Source organism: Balaenoptera physalus (genome assembly GCF_965194825.1).
Source record: "Balaenoptera physalus genome assembly, chromosome: 11".
NCBI classification, from domain to species: Eukaryota; Metazoa; Chordata; class Mammalia; order Artiodactyla; family Balaenopteridae; genus Balaenoptera; species Balaenoptera physalus.
The window spans coordinates 39,767,747-39,787,766 of record NC_138896.1 but is presented as its reverse complement, the minus strand read 5'-3'; the positions used below and the strand labels follow the sequence as shown (position 1 = coordinate 39,787,766).

The following is a 20,020-nucleotide window of genomic DNA, read 5'->3' as shown; positions in this document are numbered from 1 at the left end:
TTCTCTGTCCTGTTTATTACATGAACCACATCTATAATACATGATTGATTTAAACTTCTAGATTGAGTTTTTTTCTTTTTAATTTATTTTATTGTATTTATTAATTTTTGGCTGTGTTGGGTCTTCGTTTCTGTGCAAGGGCTTTCTCTAGTTGTGGCGAGTGGGGGCCACTCTTCATCGTGGTGCGCGGGCCACTCACTGTCACGGCCTCTTGTTGCGGAGCACAGGCTCCAGACGCGCAGGCTCAGCAGTTGTGGCTCACGGGCCCAGTCGCCCCGCGGCATGTGGGATCTTCCCAGACCAGGGCCCGAACCCGTGTCCCCTGCGTTGGCAGGCGGATTCTCAACCACTGCGCCACCAGGGAAGCCCCCTAGATTGCGTTTCTTAAAAGTAAAGCAAGAATTTGGCCACTTGGGAAGCAGACGGAGCACAGAATCCTTTTAGAAATTTATATGGTTTATTTCTCCAACAACACAATTCAAGGGCACATTTTTAAAAAATGATCCTGTTATTGAGTCTCTTCGAAGCCTCTACCAGGTTGCCACAGAAACAGCTTTTTGCACTTATTTCATCGCTTATGTAATGTTTAATTTTCTGTTTCCATCAACAAATAACAACCATCTTAAACAGTTTTGGAAGTGATCCCAACTGGTTCTTGATGAGCAGAACCCTCAGTGGGAGGAAGCAGAAGACCCACAGGTGTGCCTGGGAGACTCCTGCCCGCTGTGAGCATGGTTGGCATTGGGCTAGTTACTGAGTAGCTAATTCGTCCGTCAGTTGAGTTGTTAAAGAGACTTGCAGGGTGGGTGCTGGGATTCCACAGCCTCCGCCTGTTGCCCCAGCTTTCTCTGAGGTGAGGGGATGGTGCCCACACCACGGCTTCTAGCCCTCCCCTCTCCTCCCTCTCCTCTGTTTGGTATTGTCCGGGGTTCTCTGTGCTCCTGCTGAGGAGCTGCCTTGTAGAAAGGCGTCACCTCCCTCACATGAAACTTTTGTCCTGAACGGAGAAGCAGCCTCCAGCTGAGCATCCAGGAAGTGAGCTATTGTTCACCCAGCAAGTTCCAAATATTTTCTGGCAGAAGGAAGCTGTTTCCCTCTGGTCTGTCCTTTTAAAAAAAAAAAAAAAAAAAAGGAATCTGGGTTTTGATTAACTTGTTTTTTGGGTAGAATTCTGTTTCTTTTGGAACCAGATGAATGTGAATCATGAGGGCAAACCCCTTCTAAGCTCTATAAGCTGAAATGAGCAGTGGAGGGGGACCGTGCAGACTCCTTTGCCTGGCCTCTGTGGTTTTACAAGGGCTGCAGGTGTTTCTTGGTGTAAGGAAGGCTTGCATCTGCTCAAGTGGGTTACAGAGTGAAAACTAAATGACTTTTAGGCTCAACCCTGTTTTCTAAGGACTTAATTTAAGAAGGCACTTTAGTACCTCCTGCTGGGGCCCCAGGATGTGGCAGGGCCTCAAATCTCCCAGGAGCAGGGGCAGACAGACACTGCTGTTGGATAAGGAGCAAATCTCTCCATCTGTGCTTATGGGAGCAAGAACCTTGTCATTCCTTCTAGGATGATGTCATCCAGCGAAGCCCATGTCTTTTAGGTGGTGCAGAGCTTGCTCAAACTCATGTCATAATAAATTAATTCCTCATTAGAGTTCTGTTTGGGAACCAGACACTTCACTAAGACTCCTTATGTGCTGTCTCACATCTTTATAGGAACCTCGTGTTGAGGTCTTCATTTTGCCTTTGAAGAAACTGAGGCTTTAAGAAGACAGGTCAAGTAATTTGCCTGTAGCAATGATTGCATGAGTAAGGAATTTTTTCACATTTTATAGAAAGGGAAATTGAAAGAGATGTTAAAATGACTTATCCAAGGTTCCACAGCTAATTAAGTGGACTTTTTTAAAAGTGGATTTTGAACTCAGGTTTCTTATTTCAAAGTTCTCATTCTTTCCATCAGTGTACACTGCCTTTCCAATGTCCTCAGTCCCACATATTTGAAATTCTACTCTGAGCTTTACTAGAGTAGAAGCTAGGCCCTAAATAAGCTGAATTTGGAAGATAATTAATCAGGCACTGGCCACATATTTCTACTCCTGTGATCATGTTATTGAAGTTAAAAGTTATTTAACTTTTCTCATGTTTGGTTTCCTCTTCTTTAAAGTGGGAGGAACTTTTTTTTTTTATTTTAATTTATCTTTGGCTGCATCGGGTCTTCATTACTGTGCGCGGGCTTTCTCTAGTTATCGCGAGCATGGGGCTACTCTTTGTTGCGGTGCGTGGGCTTCTTTCTCATTGCGGTGGCTTCTCTTGTTGTGGAGCAGGGGCTCTAGGCGTGCGGGCTTCAGTAGTTGTGGCACATGGGCTCAGTAGTTGTGGCTCGTGGGCTCTAGAGTACAGGCTCAGTAGTTGTGACACATGGGCTTAGTTGCTCCACAGTATGTGGGATCTTCCCCGACCAGGGCTCGAACCTGTGTCCCCTGCATTGGCAGGCAGATTCTTAACCACTGCGCCACCAGGGAAGTCCCCCCTGCCCCCCAGCTGGTTATGAGGATGAACTGAATCGCCGGGAGGGCACTCAGGGGGTACTCAGTGCACGGCACCTGACTGAGAGAACTTAGCCCTGGAACCTGTCCGCCCTGGAAGGCTGGAGTCTTAACAGTGTTGATCCCAAGTACTTTCCAAGGAGAAGGGTACCTTGCTGTGAGCACCTGTACTTAATTTTCCGGAAAGATGACCTCCTGAAGTAGGAAAGGGATAATTTTTTTTTTTTTGGCTGCGTCGGGTCTTAGTTGCAGCACACGGAATCTTAGTTGCGGCATGCAGGATCTTTCGTGGCGGCACACAGGCTTCTCTCTAGTGGGCTTCTCTGTAGTGAGCTTCTCTCTAGTCGCGGCGCATGGGCTCCAGGGCGTGGGGACTCTGTAGCTGCAGCACGCGGGTTCTCTCATTGAGGCACGCGGGCTTAGTTGCCCTGCAGCATGTGGGATCTTAGTTCCCCGACCAGGTGTTGAACCGGAGTCCCCTGCACTGCAAGACGGATTCTTAACCACTGGACCACCAGGGAAGTCCCAAGGGATAATTAAATAAGCTCTCGTCATGGTCCACACACCTTTCCCTTGCAGTATTCTGAGGGTGGATTTGATCCCATTTTATTGATTTCAGGCTGTAGAGCAGGGGTCCCTAACCCCCGGGCCACGGCCTGTTTGGAACCGGGCCGCACAGCAGTGAGCCGTGGGTGAGCGAGTGAAGCTTCGTCTGCTGCTCCCCCATTGCTCCCATTACCGCCTGAACCCCCTCCACCCCTCCCCACCCCCAGTCCGTGGAAAAATTGTCTTCCACAAAACCAGTCCCTGGTGCCAAAAAGGTTGGGGACCGTGCTGTAGAGGATACAAATGTATCCTACTAGCCAAGTGTCCTAACGTGCTCCTTGTCATGCTAAAGCAACTCACAGAGGGATCAGTGTCCTTTGAGTCTGATTATATGAACCAGTTTCCCAGGGCCTGTGCCTCCCTGGGAACACTTTGATAATTGAGTTTTCAGACTGTCAAGACTGGGGTTAGCCTGGGTTCCAGAATAGAGAAGGCCACACCACAGAGGAGCGGGGCTGAGAGCTCTTAACCCTGAAAGCTTCCTGACTCAGAATAATGGTGAAGTCAGCTTTCCCACATTCCTTTCTCTTTGTTTCCTTTGCCTATTGGGCATGTCTCTGCTTATTAGCATGTTGAGCAGAGTTCATTACAAATGATGAAGCTCAAACCAGTATTGATCTTACCATTTATTATTCTCTAAAGGATTTGATCCTAAAAGAGATTTTTGTCCCAGTATTTTATTCTGAAAAACGTCTAATGTACAGAAAACTTGAAAGAGACTTTTGAATAGTGAGCGAATGCCTATATATTCACTACCTAGAGCATAGATTCTACATTGAGATTTTGCTGTACTTGCTTTATCTCATATCTATCCATCCCATCAAAATATAAAATAAAATCCATTTTATATTTTGATGCATTTCAAAATAACTTGCAAACATCAGTACATTTCATCGCTAAACATTTTAACATGTATATCATTACCTAGAGTTTGGTATTTGTTTATAGTTTTGGGGGTGGGGATTTATACAAATAAAATGCATAAATCTTGAGTCTACCATTCCCTGAGTTTTGATAAATGCATACGTTTGTGTGACCCAAATTCCTGTCAAGATACAGGAATATTACTATCACCACAGGAAGTTCCCTCGTGTCCCTTCCCAGTCAATCTTTACCCCTCCCCACCCCCCAGCAACTACTCTTCTGACATTTTCCCAATCCTGGATATTAGTTCTGCCTATTCTAGACCTTTATATAAACTAGAGCACATACTGGAATCAGTGCAGTATGTGCTCTTTTGTGTAAGGCTTATCTGAAAGATTTTAACTAGTGCTTTAAAATGAATTTAGGGGACTCTATCAACTTCATCTATCCAACTTCTTCCTATTTCACAAGTTCAGAGATACTTAGGAGTGGCAGGCTGCAGGAAGTCTCTGGGCATCTTATGGTTACTGGTAGTGTATTTGTATCAAGCATATATAATTTTTTTTTTAACATCTTAAGTATATATAATTTTGTACTCAAAATTCTACATTTGTCTTCCCTGATATTACAAGGCAAGGGTTCCCCTGCAGAATCTGAGGAGCCAATGGATATAGGACCCCTTTCTTTCTCTGGCCGCACTGCTGAGGAAATCAATTCTGAGTGGGCGCTTAGAGTGTTTTCTTTGGGCTACTTTAATCCATAGCCATACTAACAGTGCAGCACACTGTAGTGAAACTCAGGCTGTGGAAGAACAGGACCAACAAGGGAAGGTTACTTGGAAATTGTTGGTGGTGAAAGCAAAATTGAAGAAGGACCAAGAGGCAGGTTCCCCAGTGTTTGAGAGAACTGCAGCCTTTCTGAGTGGCTTCCTCCTCATTCCTACCCTCCTCACCCAAATAAGCCTGCTCCTGGACAGAAAGTAGATTGCGTAAATTGGACTAGAACCCAAATACATAATCCTCATTAATCTTTTAGAGTCTTGTCCCACTTATTAAAGCCAGTACTTGGCGAATAACCTAGAGTTACGTGGCAGCAATAATAAGTTAATTGGAATCTAGGTCTCCCAACTTTTTTTCTTCTTTCAGCAGTTTCTTGGGGCTTTGAGTTAAAGAGTGCTTGTATAGTAGGCTGTTCTAGAATGAGAAGGTCACTTGGCAGGTCTCGTCTACTTTCTGCCGAGTGGCAGGTCTGGGGCACGAGCACCGGTCAAGGAAAGGGCCAGCAGGTAGTTGTGGGGTGTGCGATGCTTTGGGGAGCAAGGCCGGTATCAGCCACTCAAGAGGTATGGGAACGATAAAAATGAGGAGGGAGAAGGGGAGTTAGAGACTTAGACTGAGGTCACGGGCTTCCAATCTCGGCCAACATAGCCTGGGGCAAGCACACCTCGGGCTTGGGCTTTCGTTTGAGCCTGTGTCAGAGACAGAAGGACAGAGACTTTTGAAACAAAACAGCTCTGTGGTCTCCCAGTCTCTTAGGAAAAGGGGGATTGAGAAGGAAGGTGGCAGCGTAAAGGGGATTCAAATGGGGATACAACAATAAATATGGTAAAGATCCAAGGTCCCCCCAACCCCATGAGACTCAGACTAACCTTGCTCTGTGGAAAAGAAGTGACTCATTGTTAGTGGAGCTGCCTCGGAAGGGACAGCCCTGAGCCCGCTGGCAGATCTGTATTCATCCCCTGCTGTCTTCTCCCCTCCCCCCACCCTGTCCCTCTCCTAAACGCAGTTGACAAGGTTAGAAAATCAGGACAAATAATTTACTTCAATCCATCTTTGTCTTTCCCCAGGCCTTGTGCAATTCAGTCTGGGGAGAGAGGGAACAAATAACTCAGACCCTGGTCGGTGACCCTTTTTCAAATGTGGGGAATCAAAGCCCACTCTAGGCTGAGGAGTGCCTGTCGGCCGCTGAGCCGCAGAAGACAGAGATGATGATGCATTCTTATGTGCTCGCTGGGCCTGGGAGGCAGCGTCAGCAGCATCAGGGTGCCCTGCACAGCCGAGGGGCCACCTCCGGTGTCGTCGGTCACCTGAGGGCAGGGGCTCGGGGCCTCTGGGGAGGTCGAGGAGGCGAGGGCTCAGCCTGTGCTCCCGGGAATGGGGGGTGCTGTCCAAGCCAGGCTGTCTGGCCCCGGGGAGAGGGTCTGCCCCCTGGTCCCCGCCAGAGGGCAGGCTCGGCCCCCCCACTGGGAGCAGTGCCATCAGCTGGGGGCTGGGCGTCTAGCTGTGGGGTAGCGCTTCAGCATCCTCACCTGAAAAATGGGATGACACGTTTCCTTGGCAGTGAGTCGAGGCTCTGAGGGACTGTTGAGAGAAAGGGCCAGCTGGTAGTCGTGGGGTGTGAGGTCACTGTGCCAGCAACTCAGGGAGGTTGGAAAAAGATAAAAATGAGGAGGGAAGGGGAGTTAGAGAATCCAGACTGGGGTTCAGAGTGTTGGCTGCCTTTCCCCTCTTACTGTATCAGTGAGGTGACTAGCCTGGCCTGGGCATTTAACAAATGGTAACTTGTTTGTTACCCGGCCCCTCCATGTGCCAGCTCTGTGCAAGTTGCCATGTGGCCTCTTAAAGAAACAGTATGAAACGGGGTTCTTACCTTTATTGGTCCTATAGTGTCTCTGGGACACACCATAAAACAGCTAATCGGGAAGTTACAGTGCAAGCACAGTGTGTTTCTGGGCCAGTAAAGTATTAAGTGTTGGGGGCAGAGAAGGAGAGGTAGACGGTGTCTCCAGCCCTGGTGGTACAGGCCCAACGGGACTGGTGTGTTTTCCATCTGGTGGCAGGGTCTTTGGGAGCTGATAGCTCTGCAGGCAGCAAAAGGGGGTGGGGGGGAGTGTCTGACGTCAGGCACCAAATTCAGTTGCCAGTCAATTCCAGAAACATCTCCCTTCAGGTTCCCATTTGCACCAAAAGAAGGTTGGAGAAAGGCAATCTCTTTCTCTTTCTCCTCTCAGGCCTCAGCTTATGACCAGACTGATTCCTGTTCCCCTGATGTTTTTGCAGTGAGAGCCCCTGAAAATGCCCATTGCTTCTCACTCGTACCACCTCCTAGGAGGGAGGCTCCCCACGGGCCTCAGAGCCATGTTGCACCGAGGCTGTGGTTCTCCTTGGACCGCCTTTATCCAGCACACTTCCTGGGGCACAGAAGACCCATCAAAACCTAGGGAGGGGCTTCCCTGGTGGCGCAGTGGTTGAGAATCTGCCTGCCAATGCAGGAGACACGGGTTCGAGCCCTGGTCTGGGAAGATCCCACATGCCGCGGAGCAACTGAGCCCGTGAACCACAACTACTGAGCCTGCGCGTCTGGAGCCTGTGCTCCACAACAGGAGAGGCCGCGACAGTGAAAGGCCCGTGCACCGCGATGAAGAGTGGCCCCCTCTCGTCTCAACTAGAGAAAGCCCTTGCATAGAAATGAAGACCCAACACAGCCAAAAAATAAATATAAATAAATAAATAAATGTATAAAAAAAAAAAAAAAACCTAGGGAGGTATTTATCCCCGCAGCAGCTGTCTTCTCCCCCCTGCCCCCGTGACTCCCAGTGTCCATGGAAAAGCCTAGTATAATCTGAGTTGCTCCTGGCAGCCAGGTTATGGTGACCAGAGTGGAGCCTCTCTGGATATAGAATGTCACTTCCCGTTGCCAGCCTGTGGGCATCCGGGATCCTGTGTTCCTAACAAGCAGATGGGAGAGGGCCTCAGTGGCAGGATTTCTAGTGTTTGGTTTTGGTTCTGTTTTTAGCCATACAGGGAACACATTTTATACAGCCCTAGTAGGGGGGAAAAAAAGTCTAAATGGAATAATTCTGAATACTTGCTGAAAATGGAATATTTCCAAGCATTTTTTGAATAGATGAGTCCATTATGGTGATAACTTTCAGGCTTTACTTTACTAAACACAAATATGAGCTCTCTATAGAGTTCATGTGAAGCACAGTATTTTTTTTTTTTTTTAAGATTTTTTGATGTGGACCATTTTTTAAAGTCTTTATTGAATTTGCCACAATACTGCTTCTGTTCTGTGCTTTTTTGGTTTTTTGGCCCGGAGGCATGCAGGACCCCAGCTCGCCTACCAGGGATCCAACCCGCACCCCCTGCATTGGAAGGCAAAGTCTCAACCAGTGGGCCGTCAGGGAAGTCCCAAAGTGCAGTATTAAATCATGGCCATTTCCCATCTCTCTCCAAAAATGTCATGGATCCCAAACAATAGAAGAAGAAGAGAATGTTGAACTGTTCCCTTCTGGTACATTCCATCTGCCTCTTCCCCTGACATTCCCCTGAGATGCAGAATGTTTCTGGGAAAGCAGCCTAATCAAATTGTTTTTTAGCTCAAGCCTAAATGGTTAAACTACACGAAGTGTGTAGATCAGAACAGTATCTGTCTCCTATGACCGCTCCTCTGTGTCTAGACTGAAATGACCATATTCCCCCTTCGCTGGTTCTGGGCCCCGGGGGTGTGGCAGGGGGAGATGATGAGCTCCCGCTCCTCCCTGTGTCCACGGACTGGCTGAGGGGCTGGGTGGGGACCTGCCAGTCTCTGCCCGCGCAGGCCCGCTTCACTGCCACTTCCCTCCTAGCCCTGTGCTTTCACCAAGGCTGGAAGGGGTCCTGGGTTGCAAGCTGTTGGAGAGCTCTCAGTTCCTCTATAAACTAGAATCTTCTCAGCTGGACTTAGCTACTGCAGTTCACAGAAAACAAAGCACACTTTCTAGTTTGGATGACATTGGTTCTGAGAGTTCCCGGCTAGCACTTCCCAGCTGGCCTGCAGGCTGAAGCACCCACAGGGCTGTGGAAGCTGAGCTTTTCACCTGAGGGTGACCCCTGGGGCAAGCAGGAGGGAACGGAGCAGAGAAGCAGCAGCAGCAGAGGAGCAGCAGCGTGTCCAACTCTGCTCACTCTGACCTCCAAAGGTCCTTTGGCAAAATGTCATGGGTTGAGCAGCCAGGAGATACTGATTGGACAGGCCAGCCAGGGCTTTGGGTGTTAGGTGATTATAATGATAATGAAATATATAATGTAGGGCTTGACTTTATTTCAAAAGACACCTTGGAGTCACCTTCCATTTCAGTTTTTCCCACCCCGACCCTCTGTGTGGCCTTGGGAAAACAGCTTTTCATTGTTGGCTCTAAGTAAATGTAAACTGCTCTTTGTCTGTCTGTCTGTCAGTTGCCTCTTTTACCATGAGCCAGACCCACGGGGAAGAATGGCAGATAAAACATGCTTGATTCCATCCGTCCTGGTGCTTGCAGTGGTGATTCTCCCACATTTACCCGCTTTGGCCTGGAGGAGGGATCCAAAGGCTGGTAGAGCCATTCCAGGGATAAGGACCCAACCCCCCATGTAAGAAAAAGTTTCCTCACCTCGAGCACCCTACTTTTCTCCTATAAATGCAGAAAAGGAAAAAGAAGGCACATCAGCAGATACCTGTGGAGTGCCTGCTCTTTGCCCAGCTTTGAGGCTGCTGAATGAAATCTGAATGTAATGACTGATGTGTCATTTAATGCCAGGTTGGGCCTTGCAGCCTGGTGGTGGGGGAGAGTTTATCTGGAAGGTAAGAGCTGTCTTCACATATCCCTAAGCCTTTCCTGTGGAAGAGGAGATGAAGTTAGAAAAAACGTTTAAATCTGTAGAAAGACAAATGTTATAACTTGGCGCTTTATGCAAATAGGGTGAACTGACTGGGAGAGTTAGCAAGTGCCCCATCTCTGGAAGGTCTTTCGCAAAATTGGACATGGCGTGGGAGTTGGGGTTATATGACCTGTGAGGTCCCTGCTGCTAACTCAAGATTCTGTGCCTGGAAGGACTCTCAAGAAATCACTAGGATATCTTACAGATATCCTTGCACCTGGGTTCAAAGATGTATGTGAAACAGTATTCACTGTAGCACTGTTTAGAATGAGAAAAGATTGGAAACTCCACACGTGCCCATCCGAAGACTGGTTAAATAAATTATCATATAGCCTTACACAGGATGACTATACCTCATCCATTTAAAAAAAAAAATGTTCTTTATGAACTGTGGCAAGAACTCCAAGATGCATTATTAAGTGGAAAAACAAAGATGCAGAACAGCATATATGGAACGCCTCTATCAGTATGGGTGGTGGTGGAATACATTCATATATTTGCTTACTTGCAAATAGATCTGAGGGATACTTGAGAAACTGGTTATACTGGTTGCCTCCAGAGAGAAGAACTACAGGCAGCTGGGAGACGGGTAGGAAGGAGACTTTTCTCTGAATAACCTTTTGCCTGTTTTGAGTTTTGAATCATGTGGATGTATTGTCAAAAAATAAATATAAGCAAAAATACATTTTAAAACTTTAAAAATAAGTTTTACTAGGTCGGAGCACTGTGGACAACAGAGGGGAAGTGGGAAGCAAGCTAACCTTTTATTGAGCATCTACTATGAGCCAGGTCTTCGACCAGATGCCTATGTACATGATACTTTTAATCCACACAGTCCTTTATGGGAGGCAGTATCCACCCCCGATTTTATGGATGCAACACTGCGGCGTTGCGGGTGGGGGGGTGGGGGGGAGGGAAGTACCCTCCTGGCTGGCTGGGTCGTTGCCGTGTTGCACCTGAAATGGGCAGGGCCAGAGAAAGGGATGCTCTGGGGAGGGCTGGAGGGAGGGGGCCTTTTCTTTAAGGGGCACTGCAGACCTGCCGAGGCACTGCCTGCTTCTGATGCCGGCCTCTGGGCTGCCGGCCGATAAGTCGAGGCACACCCTCTGTTTGCTGCACGGGTCAGATGTGTTGTTTCCTTTGCTTTCGCTGAGCTCAGGGATGGAGTTAGCAGTGTGCATTAACAAGCAGTTAGGTGCCTGCTGGAGGAAAAGACCTTCCTGTGCTCCCGGCTGCCAGGGGAGAGGTGGTGCTTACCCTGTGTTGTTCTGCCGGGTGTCAAATGTGCTGCCTTTGCCTGCCAGCTGGAGGCTGGCTGGAGAGCTATTATTTTTCTGATTGTCAGACCTGAGGCTCCTTACTTGCACTTAGAGGAAAAAACATCCAAGCCCTGGTACAAAAGGTCCTCTTTTCCTTTCTTTGGAAAAAGAGCAGTGAATGAGCTCATTATCACTGCAACCCAATTGGGGTTGGGGGGGCTCCTCCTCGCTGTCTGGGCCTGCCCCTGGCCAGGTTTCTGGGAGCAGGGGGCTTAAATCTGGCCCAGGGTGACCAAAGCCAGATGGCTGGGACAGGTGGTCCATATAGGGGGCAATGCTGGAGACATTTGGATGCTTTGAGACCAGCTCTCTCTGCTGTGGTCCAGAGGAAGGACAAGTATCTGCACCTCTTCTCCCCTGAATGCAGAGCTGCATCCAGGACTGCCGGCCTCCAGGGATCAAATGATCCTCCATTCAGCGTTATGTGCCCATTCAGGTGCTCTAGAAAATGTCTCCACACCTCAGAGCTGGCAGTCATGCAATAGCAATTATCTGTTGAATGCTTGCGAATTGCCAGGCACTGCTCTAGGCGCTGGGGGTATAGCATGGAACAAAGCTGGCAAAGCCTCTGCCCTCATGGAATTTAGATTCTAGCATGAGCAGTGAAGGGTGCCAGCACTGGCCTGCTCTTGCACCCTCTGCCCAGTTTCCGCTGGGTCTGGAAGAGCTGGAGGGTGGGGGGACTGACATATAAACTGCCTTGGAAGGGAGGCTCCTGGGCGTTTCCAGCAGCTGAGCTCCGATTGTTACCCGCTCACTCCCTTCAGAGCTCGTCTTTAGACCCTACGGGGCTGTGGCCAGAGAAGAGCCTTGCTTGATCTGAGCGCCGTGAGCTCTGAAACCTTGCAGGTTGGTGCTGGACCTTGGAATCATCTGGAAGAGACCCGGAGGCCTACCCCGGTGTGTGCGCTGACGGTGAGCTGCCAATGTTTGACTCGAGCCTGACAGCCTTTCCTTTTTGTTCCTCTTTTCTTCCATCTCAGATTGAGAAGATCATGAGCTCTATTGGAGAAGGGATTGACTTTTCTCAGGAACAGCAGAAGATCTCAGGTATGGTACCAAGCAGCCATTTTCCCCGTGGAACACCACCCTCTGGGTCCTTTCTAGCTCAGGTTTTTCTCTGACGCAGAAGACAGACATTTGGGGGGGTGAGAGAAGTCAGCCTCAGACCACGTCACTCTCTTACAATTCGGAATCTCATGTGTCCACACAGCCCATCTAGCTGTTATTTTAGGAGCCATGACTCCTTTTACATAGTGGAGGGAAAAGTGTACAAATTGAATTTTAGGCTGTCTATTAGGAAGCCCTTTTATAAAAAGTGAACGATTGTCACTTATTCATCATTGTTTTCATAAATGTAGGCTTTCTCTGATTGGCTTAATGTGGAGTGCTCCTCGTGTTGGTCTCCCAGCTTCCCAGGCGGCTCTGGCACTACCTCTTCATGGGCACGTGGCTCTCGTTCACCTGATCCACGGCAGCGGCAGAGCGCTGGGTTGGACTGTTTAGCCTGCATCGCCTGGAAGGGTTGAATCTGCTGTTTCCTCCTTGTGTCTGTTTCTCCACTTTTCCATTTACTTAGGCACTCATCATTTTTACTTCAGATCACTGTTACTTGGGGTGTTCTTTTCATCTCAAAGCCCTACAGGTGAGGCCTGCCTCTATTTCCTTTGTTTGAAACAAAGGAACTAGGGAGGCCATACCTGAGCTGTTTTTCTTGGTAATAGGATTATGGTTGTGTTGTTTGCTCAGGTGAGGTGGCATCTTAAAGGTGCCTCCCAGAGCACCTGTTGCACCCCTTCCCCCAAGCATCTGAAGACAGAACTGCCACCAGTGCATCTGGGCTGAAAGCAGCTTGGGAGCCTGGCCTCTCCCCCTTATCGGGGAAGGGCCTCTCTGCCCTGAAGGGGTGGCTTCCTTGTTCACTCAGGAGGCTCCATCCAGGATTGACCTGTGAGCCCTGAGTGACACCTCTAGTTCCTCCATGGGCCTCTGGCCCTGGCAGGAAGTCTGAGGGATGGGGGCAAGTGTGCACGTCAGGGAGAAAGTTGCTGCTGAGGCCATGGGGCTTGTGGAGAGAGCATGGGCTCTGGAGCCGCAGCCCTGGTTCAAATCCTGATTCTAGATACCTATGTGTCCAGGGCGAGTCGCTTACTCCCTCCGAGCCCACAGTTTCCCATCTGCAACATTTGGATATAGTACTTCTCTCTTATGTTTGTTAAGAATGAGTAATATATACAAACACTTGAGCTAAAGAGGTACTCAGTAAATAGTAGCTATGCTCATTTTTCTCCAGGAAATGATTACTTCCTCATATCGACAGACCTGGAGAGGAGGGGCGTCTGCCCCCCTGCCTTGTCTCCCTCCACCCTTTTTCCCACTGGGTTCCTGGAGACACCCTCCCTTCAGCCCTGTTTCCCTGGGCTCTAGCAGAGAGGGTCCGGTTGGGTTGGGTTCATCTTTGCCAGTCTTGGATTATGCTGAGGGTCTGCACAAGTGGCTCTTCTGGCTAAGAGTTTGTGGCTCTCTTTCCAGGCACTTGCCTACACGCAGTCCGGGGAGCTTTCCTTCTGTCGTGGTTTGCAGGCTTTTACCGAGAGCGTGTGTTTGTTGGGAATAGGTGTTCAGGACCGAGACAAACACTGTTGCCATGTGCTTTAGGGGCAGCAGGTATGGGTCTGATCAGCTCAGTTGAGGCTGCTTTCTGCTTCCCTGTACCCCTCTGCGTCTGAGGAGGCTACATCAGTTGCATGTGCTTGAGAGATTGGGGCAGAATCAGGCCATTACCTCCTGGCTTTGATAAAACAGGAGTGTGGCAGCCCTTCTGGAAAACACTCTTCTGAAAGAGCCCTTCTCCTTGGAGCTGGTGACACTGAGCTCTTTCCTTGCCCTGTGGGCCCCACTTTCCAATCCTCACCCCCCACGAACTCATGTGAATGGCAAGAGTTGGTCCAGCTACCCCCCTAGGTTTCTGGATCCCAACACGCAGTTTTGTTTTAGCAGCATTGAGTTGAGCCATCCTCCATACCCCAGCTTAGGAAAGTCGAGGGCGGGCACAGGAAGGTGGCCATGAGCAGAGGGTGCGTCCACCCGTGCTGCAGAGTCCCAGCTCGCAGTATCTGCACGGCGGCCAGGCTGTGAAGGATGGAGAGCGTGGGCCCAGGCCTGCCTGCAACCTCTGTCTTCTGTCTGATGGGTCGGGAGGGGGCTTTCCCCAGGACCTCGGGGAACACCAGCCTTCAGCTCAGACCAGAGCAGGTTTCTTGTTTATTCTGAATGACCATTGTCAGAGTTCATGTTGTCCTTGGGCTTCTGGATCTAGGAGAAGAGACCTGGGCTGTGGGGTTGCCATCCTGGGAGGAGGAGCAGGCGTGCCAGCTAGCAGCCCTTAACTAAGCATGGGATTGCCTGGTGTGACTGGTTTTGCAGAGGGTTGTGTCCTGAAGGGCGAGGCCCTTGAATCTCACTCCTCTTTTGGGCTGTGGGCCTCCGAGTGGCCAGCGCTGGAGCTGGTTTCCCGTATCCTCGGCAGGCATGTTTTACAACTCATCCCACTGTCAGGAGTCCAGGGAGGGCGAGCCTTCCCCCGGGCCTGGGCCACTCTGGCTGCTGTCATCAAAGGCCTGTTCTGTCTAGCCAGCAGAAGAGAACGCTTGGCTTTCTCTTGCTGGAGCCAGCCGTTTAGCTGTTGAGTAGCTGTTAAATACAGGCTCCTCTAGGGGCCTGATCTCCCAGCACACAGAGCCCCTTCTTCACCAGGGCCACCAACAGCCTGTTGGGATGCAGGTGCCTCCCAGCACGTTCACAGGTTGACACGTGGTCCCTGGGTTTGTGTCTCTGTACACGTTACCGTTTTTGTCTCCTCAGCTGTACTGGGGGTTTGGTCCTGGTTTCCCCTTGTCCTTGGTGCCTCTCCTCCCATGTCCTCCTCCCCCAGATAGTGAATGGCCTGCTCTGGGCCTGGCACTTCTCTGCTGGGCTCTGACGGCCTGGAGACAAGTCTCTTCCCAAGTTGTTTGGTGTGCTCACCTGAGGACTATGAGTTGTAATGTCCTTATTTTGTCAGCTGTTTTTGTGATACCGCGCGGCTTATCTGCCTGGCAGAGAGGCACAATCATTCCTGAAGTGGGGGCGGGGGTCACTTAACCCGTGGGCTGTGCCCTCAGGACAGTGTCCCTCCTCTGTCCCCTCTCTGGCTGTCCTAGAAACTATCAGCCAAAACTACAGAACTGTTCCTTCTCTATTCTCCCTGATAAGCTGTTTCCAGCCCCTGGAGCTGGAGGTAAAGTTTGGCCGTCTCTGACTTTTGTACGCATGTGTATTAGGCAACAGCAGATATTGGAAAATCTGTCCTTTTGCTCCAGTGCTGGTGCTGCTGTCTCCTTCTCCCTCGGTGGCAGAAGCAGCAGCTTCTGCTGCGATGTCCGATCCCTGATGTATTTTCCTGAGTGTGGAAGGGAGGAGGGTGGGGAGGGGAGGAGGGGGGAGGGCCAGACGTTATGAGAGCGAGCAAGGACTGTGGAGCCGGCAGCAGGCAGCGTGGAGCCCAGGAGCCTTTAGACAAAGCATTCTGCTGCGGTTCTGGACGCGCACACATCCACCAGCAGCAGGCCAGACCACGGCTGTCCGGCCGGGGGATTACGAGCAGGAATGAATCAGCAGCCGGGGGACACTTGACATCAAGGGCATACAAGAGCCTGCCGCTTAGGTTCCTGGAGCAGACGGCCCCACTCCAGGGCAGGGGAGCTCAAGCAGCCCCCAGACTCAGCATCTCGCAGTGCTGCTGCAGTGTGCATCGGGACCCTGACCACCATCTGTTCAGCAAAGGACAAAGGAGAGGGGGAGCCTGGAACAGTGGGTCACCAGGGTCTCCTACACAACCAAGCCACTTGGGCTTGGCCTGCCCAGAGGGGCAGAAAGTGCCGGGAACAGCATAATGACTTTCACCGTGTCAAGAGTTCTCCGGAGGTGATGTTTTTATAGTTGGTTCTTCTTTTTCCTTCCTTGCACCTCTTCTTCCCTTTTTCCTTTTTTCTTCTTTTATCTGTTCTTGCCCACGAGAACAGGAGAAGTAGGTGGGGTTAAGGCGTTCAGCTCAGAACATCCAAGGTCTGCCCGGAAGGGCTGAACTTTTTTCCTCCCTGCACCAGCACGCTCCCCTGTCCTACCTGAGGAGCGGAGCAAATGCGTGTCTTCCCCTCCCTGCTCATCCTCAGAGGAGGACAGCAAGATCCGGAGACCCTGGGAAGACAGTTGCTGTCTTTATCACTCAGCCAAAGAGAGAGCAGCGCAGAATGGGAATAGACTTGAGCCACCACAGCTCAGCTGACGGAGGACCGCTTCCTTTCTCTCTCCTTTATTGGGTTGGGCTTTGTCTTCTTTAGCCAAGAACTGGATCTGCCCGCCTGCTTTCCAGCCGAGCAGGCAGGCCAGTCACAGGAGCAGCCACCGTCGGAAGAGGAAGATGAACGCCCAGCCCCCGCCACACAGCCCCGCCCGGGAAGGCGGCCCCGGGGACAGCGGCCTGGCCCGGGAGACGCCCCGCTCGCCGGCAGCTGGAGTCTAGTTGGGGACCCGGCTACCGGCCGGAGCTCCGGCCCATGCGCGCGCCCGCCTGTCCGCACCGCGCCGCCTTGAGCCTCTGAGCACGAAGGGCCGGTGGCCATGGTTTGCTTGTTCCGGGACTGCTGGGGAAAGACAAGTAAAAGTCTCCTTTCTCCCCGTGCCGGGTTCCTGCTGCTTGTATTGCATGCGCTGGCTCCCCGTGACCGTGAACGGAGTCCTCGCTGTGGTCGCTGTGCCTGTGTCCCTCCGCTGCATGAAGAGGCGCGCTCGCCCCTGACCGGCCTGTGCTGCAAGGTCGCGGGACTTGTCCCTCGTCCCCGGCCCCTTCTGGTGCCCGTGGGGACAGACTTTGTGAAATACCTCCGTGGAGGCGGACGAGCGCCAACCCGGAGAGCGTTGGGGCTTGGCTCCCCCGACCACTGGGCGGCGGCCGTGCAGGTGCTGCGAGGCCCCGGAGCAGCAGGACCCGGGGGGACGCGTGAGTGGGCGGTGGCCGCCCGGTGCTCTTGGCGCACCCACGGAGGAGGGGCCGCGGGGGCCACCGCTCTCCCGCCTCTAGTACAGAGTGTGGCTGCTTTATGGTAATGACTATGATGTGGCAGTGCCATCTGTCTTCCTCTGAGTGCCGCTGCTACCGCCTCAATGGTTTTTCCCTTTTCAAGCGTCTGCCGATTCCTCTCTCGTCAGGTTCACGGCCGCCGGAGCAGAGCGTCGGGGAGTGGCTGGAGGCCGTGGGGCTGCAGCAGTATGAGAGCAGGCTGCTTCTCAATGGCTTTGACGATGTCCGCTTCCTGGTGAGTGTCCAGGCCCCGGGGGAGACGCTCCCTGCTGCCCAGGCCGTGCTAGAGTTGGAAACTGTACGTAGACCTGTGTCTCGGGGAAGAGGGAGCTGCATGGCTTAGACCCAGGGCGCTCAGCAGAGTGTCGCCTGCTTCCTCATCTCCGCTCCGGACACGGCCCTGTGGGGAGAGCTCTTTGCAAGTTTGCGTCCGAGAAGGGGTGTCTCTGATGCACCCATTGGCCCCATCCCGTCTCTCTTTCGGACCCCAGGCAGTGGGTGGCTCCGAGCATTGAGGTGCACGGGACGGCCGGGTCCCCCTGGCGACTCCCCTTCCTATCTCAGCCGGACACCAGAAGTTCCGTTTGTTCCCCAAAACTATGCCGTGGAGCCCGTAGTCACTGAAGCCGGGAGCCTGGTCTCCCTCAGGAAGGCTGAGTGTCTGGCGGGGCCGTGGCCTCAGAGGTGGCCCAGATGAGAGGCTGAGCTGGGGGTGGGAAGGATTGCTTCCTCTTCTGAGCTATAACTTTGCACGCTCTTCTTGCAGAGCACAACGGCTCAGAGAAAAAGAAAAGAAAAACCCAAGTGTCTTTTCTCAGGTTCCCCGTGGAGTAGGGGCCCGGCTGGGACCCTGGGCTCTGGACCCAGCGCTCCCTGTGTCAGTCCAGCAGGCAGCTCAGGGTGGGCTGCCCGTGACCATCCCTCTCCTGGAAACCCTCCCAAGATGTCCTCATGGGTCGGGTCTGGGCTTTGGCTCCGGCTCCCAGGCAGCCCCAGCTGCCCCAGGGCAGGTGTTGAGCGCAGTGGTGACGACAGAGCTGACACGTCTTGTTAGTGCTCTGTGTGCGGGCAGTTGTGGGGCAGTGGTTTGCATGTATCCACTCATTGACTCTCCCAGCAGCCCTGAGATGTGCGCTCTTATCAACATCTCCGTTTTCCAGATGCAGAGCAGTGGAGTGTCTTGCTCATGCCCACAGCTCCGGGAATTGGTGGGGTAGGAATGTGCGCCTGGCACCCGGCTCTGGGGGTCCTGCTCTAACCACCGTGCTGCACGGCCACTTTCTTACTCATGGATGAGGGGAGTGGGAATGGAACCGTTGATATGCTTTAAGTCGCCCTGTTGCACGTGTTATGTCAGGAGCTGGTTTGAGGCTCCTCCTTGATTCCTGGCGGGCCTATCCCCCCCCACTCTGACAATTCCCGGAACGCAGTCCCGGGTGGATGCTGAGTTGCCTTCACTCCCTGAAGCAGACCTCTGACCCCCCAGCTCCCTCGCTGCCGTGGTTGAGGGGTGGTGGTCGGTCGGCCCAGAGCTCCCCCGCCCTCTCCTGTTCAGAGTGGGTCTCTGTGGGCTTCTCACCAACAAGGTGGCATTGGGTGCCTCCTGAGTAGAGGGCCACCCAGGGAGCTGGCCTGGGGCTCCCAGGGGAACCCTGACTGGGACCGCTCACCTTACCTGGGCCGTCTCCATCCTCGGGGCAGACAGCGAAGGCTGCTACAAACCACCTTTCCAGAACCAGCTTCGGGCCAGTTATTTTTCAGCTTTTAAAAATCTTAGGTTTTAAAATAATTTTTTTTTAAGTTGAACTGAGTATATTTGTAGTTGTTGTAAACTAATCCCTGACTCACCATGTTCTATGGGGAAGGCCAACAAACCCAAGGTGGAGGTGGGGGTTCAGCCAGTGAGTGAGGACACTTAGCCCTTGGTGCTGGGTGTTGAGGGGCCTTCCCTCTCTGAGCGCTGGCCATCAGATGGGCAAGGGAGGGTGGCCGTGGATGTCACAGAGTGTCCCCTCCCTAAGCTTAGGAGTCTTAGGGGCTGAGCTCTTGACTTCTCACCCCTCCTCCTGCTAGTTTGGAAAGGCTAAGGTTCCTAAGCCTTGAATATCAAGACTCCTTTAAAAGTGCTTCCCTGTCACCCCTGTGCTCTGACCGGAAAGTAGCTGGGGGGGCCCTAGGCGAAACATCCACGCAAGATGCAGGGCCTCTGTTAGAACACGTCTGTTTCTATTTGGGAAGGGCACTCATTGAGGGAGGCCAGCAGCTCAATTCTTCCAGGGCCTTCCAGGCCCCTCCTGCTGCCCTGGGTGCGAGCTGTTCCTCTCTCTCCTCTCGGTTCTGGAGGGGCAGCTGGCAGGCGGAGTCCATGCAGGAAGGAATGCTGATTACACCGCAGCCTGGCCTGTCCCTTCTCAGACCTCGAGTGGCCTGAGTAGCCATGCAAAGTGTCCTGGGTAATTGCATGTAAGTTGCCAGATGGGCCACAAGGCTAATTAAGTTTTAGCAACCAGAAAAAAGAGGAAGAAAACACACAAGAAGGGAGCATTTTTGTTTAGAAACATTCCCTCCTTGCATATGGTATAACTTAACATCATGTTAGCTGTGGTATTATCCCCGTGTGGTTTGGTTTCCAATAGGCTGTAAATGTTTCCCTTAGTTTTGAAATACCCTGGAGACTCTTCTACAAGATGCACAAGTGGCTCCCAGGAAGCCATCCAGACTCTAGATGTAGTAGGAACATCTGGAAACTGAGGACTGCTATGGAATCTCCCTGTGGCGGGCTCCTCCGAGCTGTTGTGGGAGGAGTATAGGGCATTTGAGGGGGGTCGCGCAACTCCCTCTCAAGGTGGAAGGGACTTTAACATCGTGTGGTCTCATCATCCCCTCTGTGCC

General features: G+C 51.8%; 1 protein-coding gene across 15 annotated transcripts in view; it reads left to right on the top strand.

Annotated features, from left to right (window-relative positions):
- ANKS1A (ankyrin repeat and sterile alpha motif domain containing 1A) overlaps positions 1-20,020 on the top strand; it is a 186,369-nt gene that overhangs the window by 143,210 nt on the left and 23,139 nt on the right. For all 15 annotated transcript variants that reach the window (XM_082415045.1, XM_082415052.1, XM_082415051.1 and 12 more), the window contains 2 exons: positions 11,991-12,057; positions 17,257-17,363. In XM_082415045.1, coding sequence (XP_082271171.1) covers positions 11,991-12,057; positions 17,257-17,363 — 174 coding nt within the window. The remainder of the gene's footprint in view (positions 1-11,990; positions 12,058-17,256; positions 17,364-20,020) is intronic.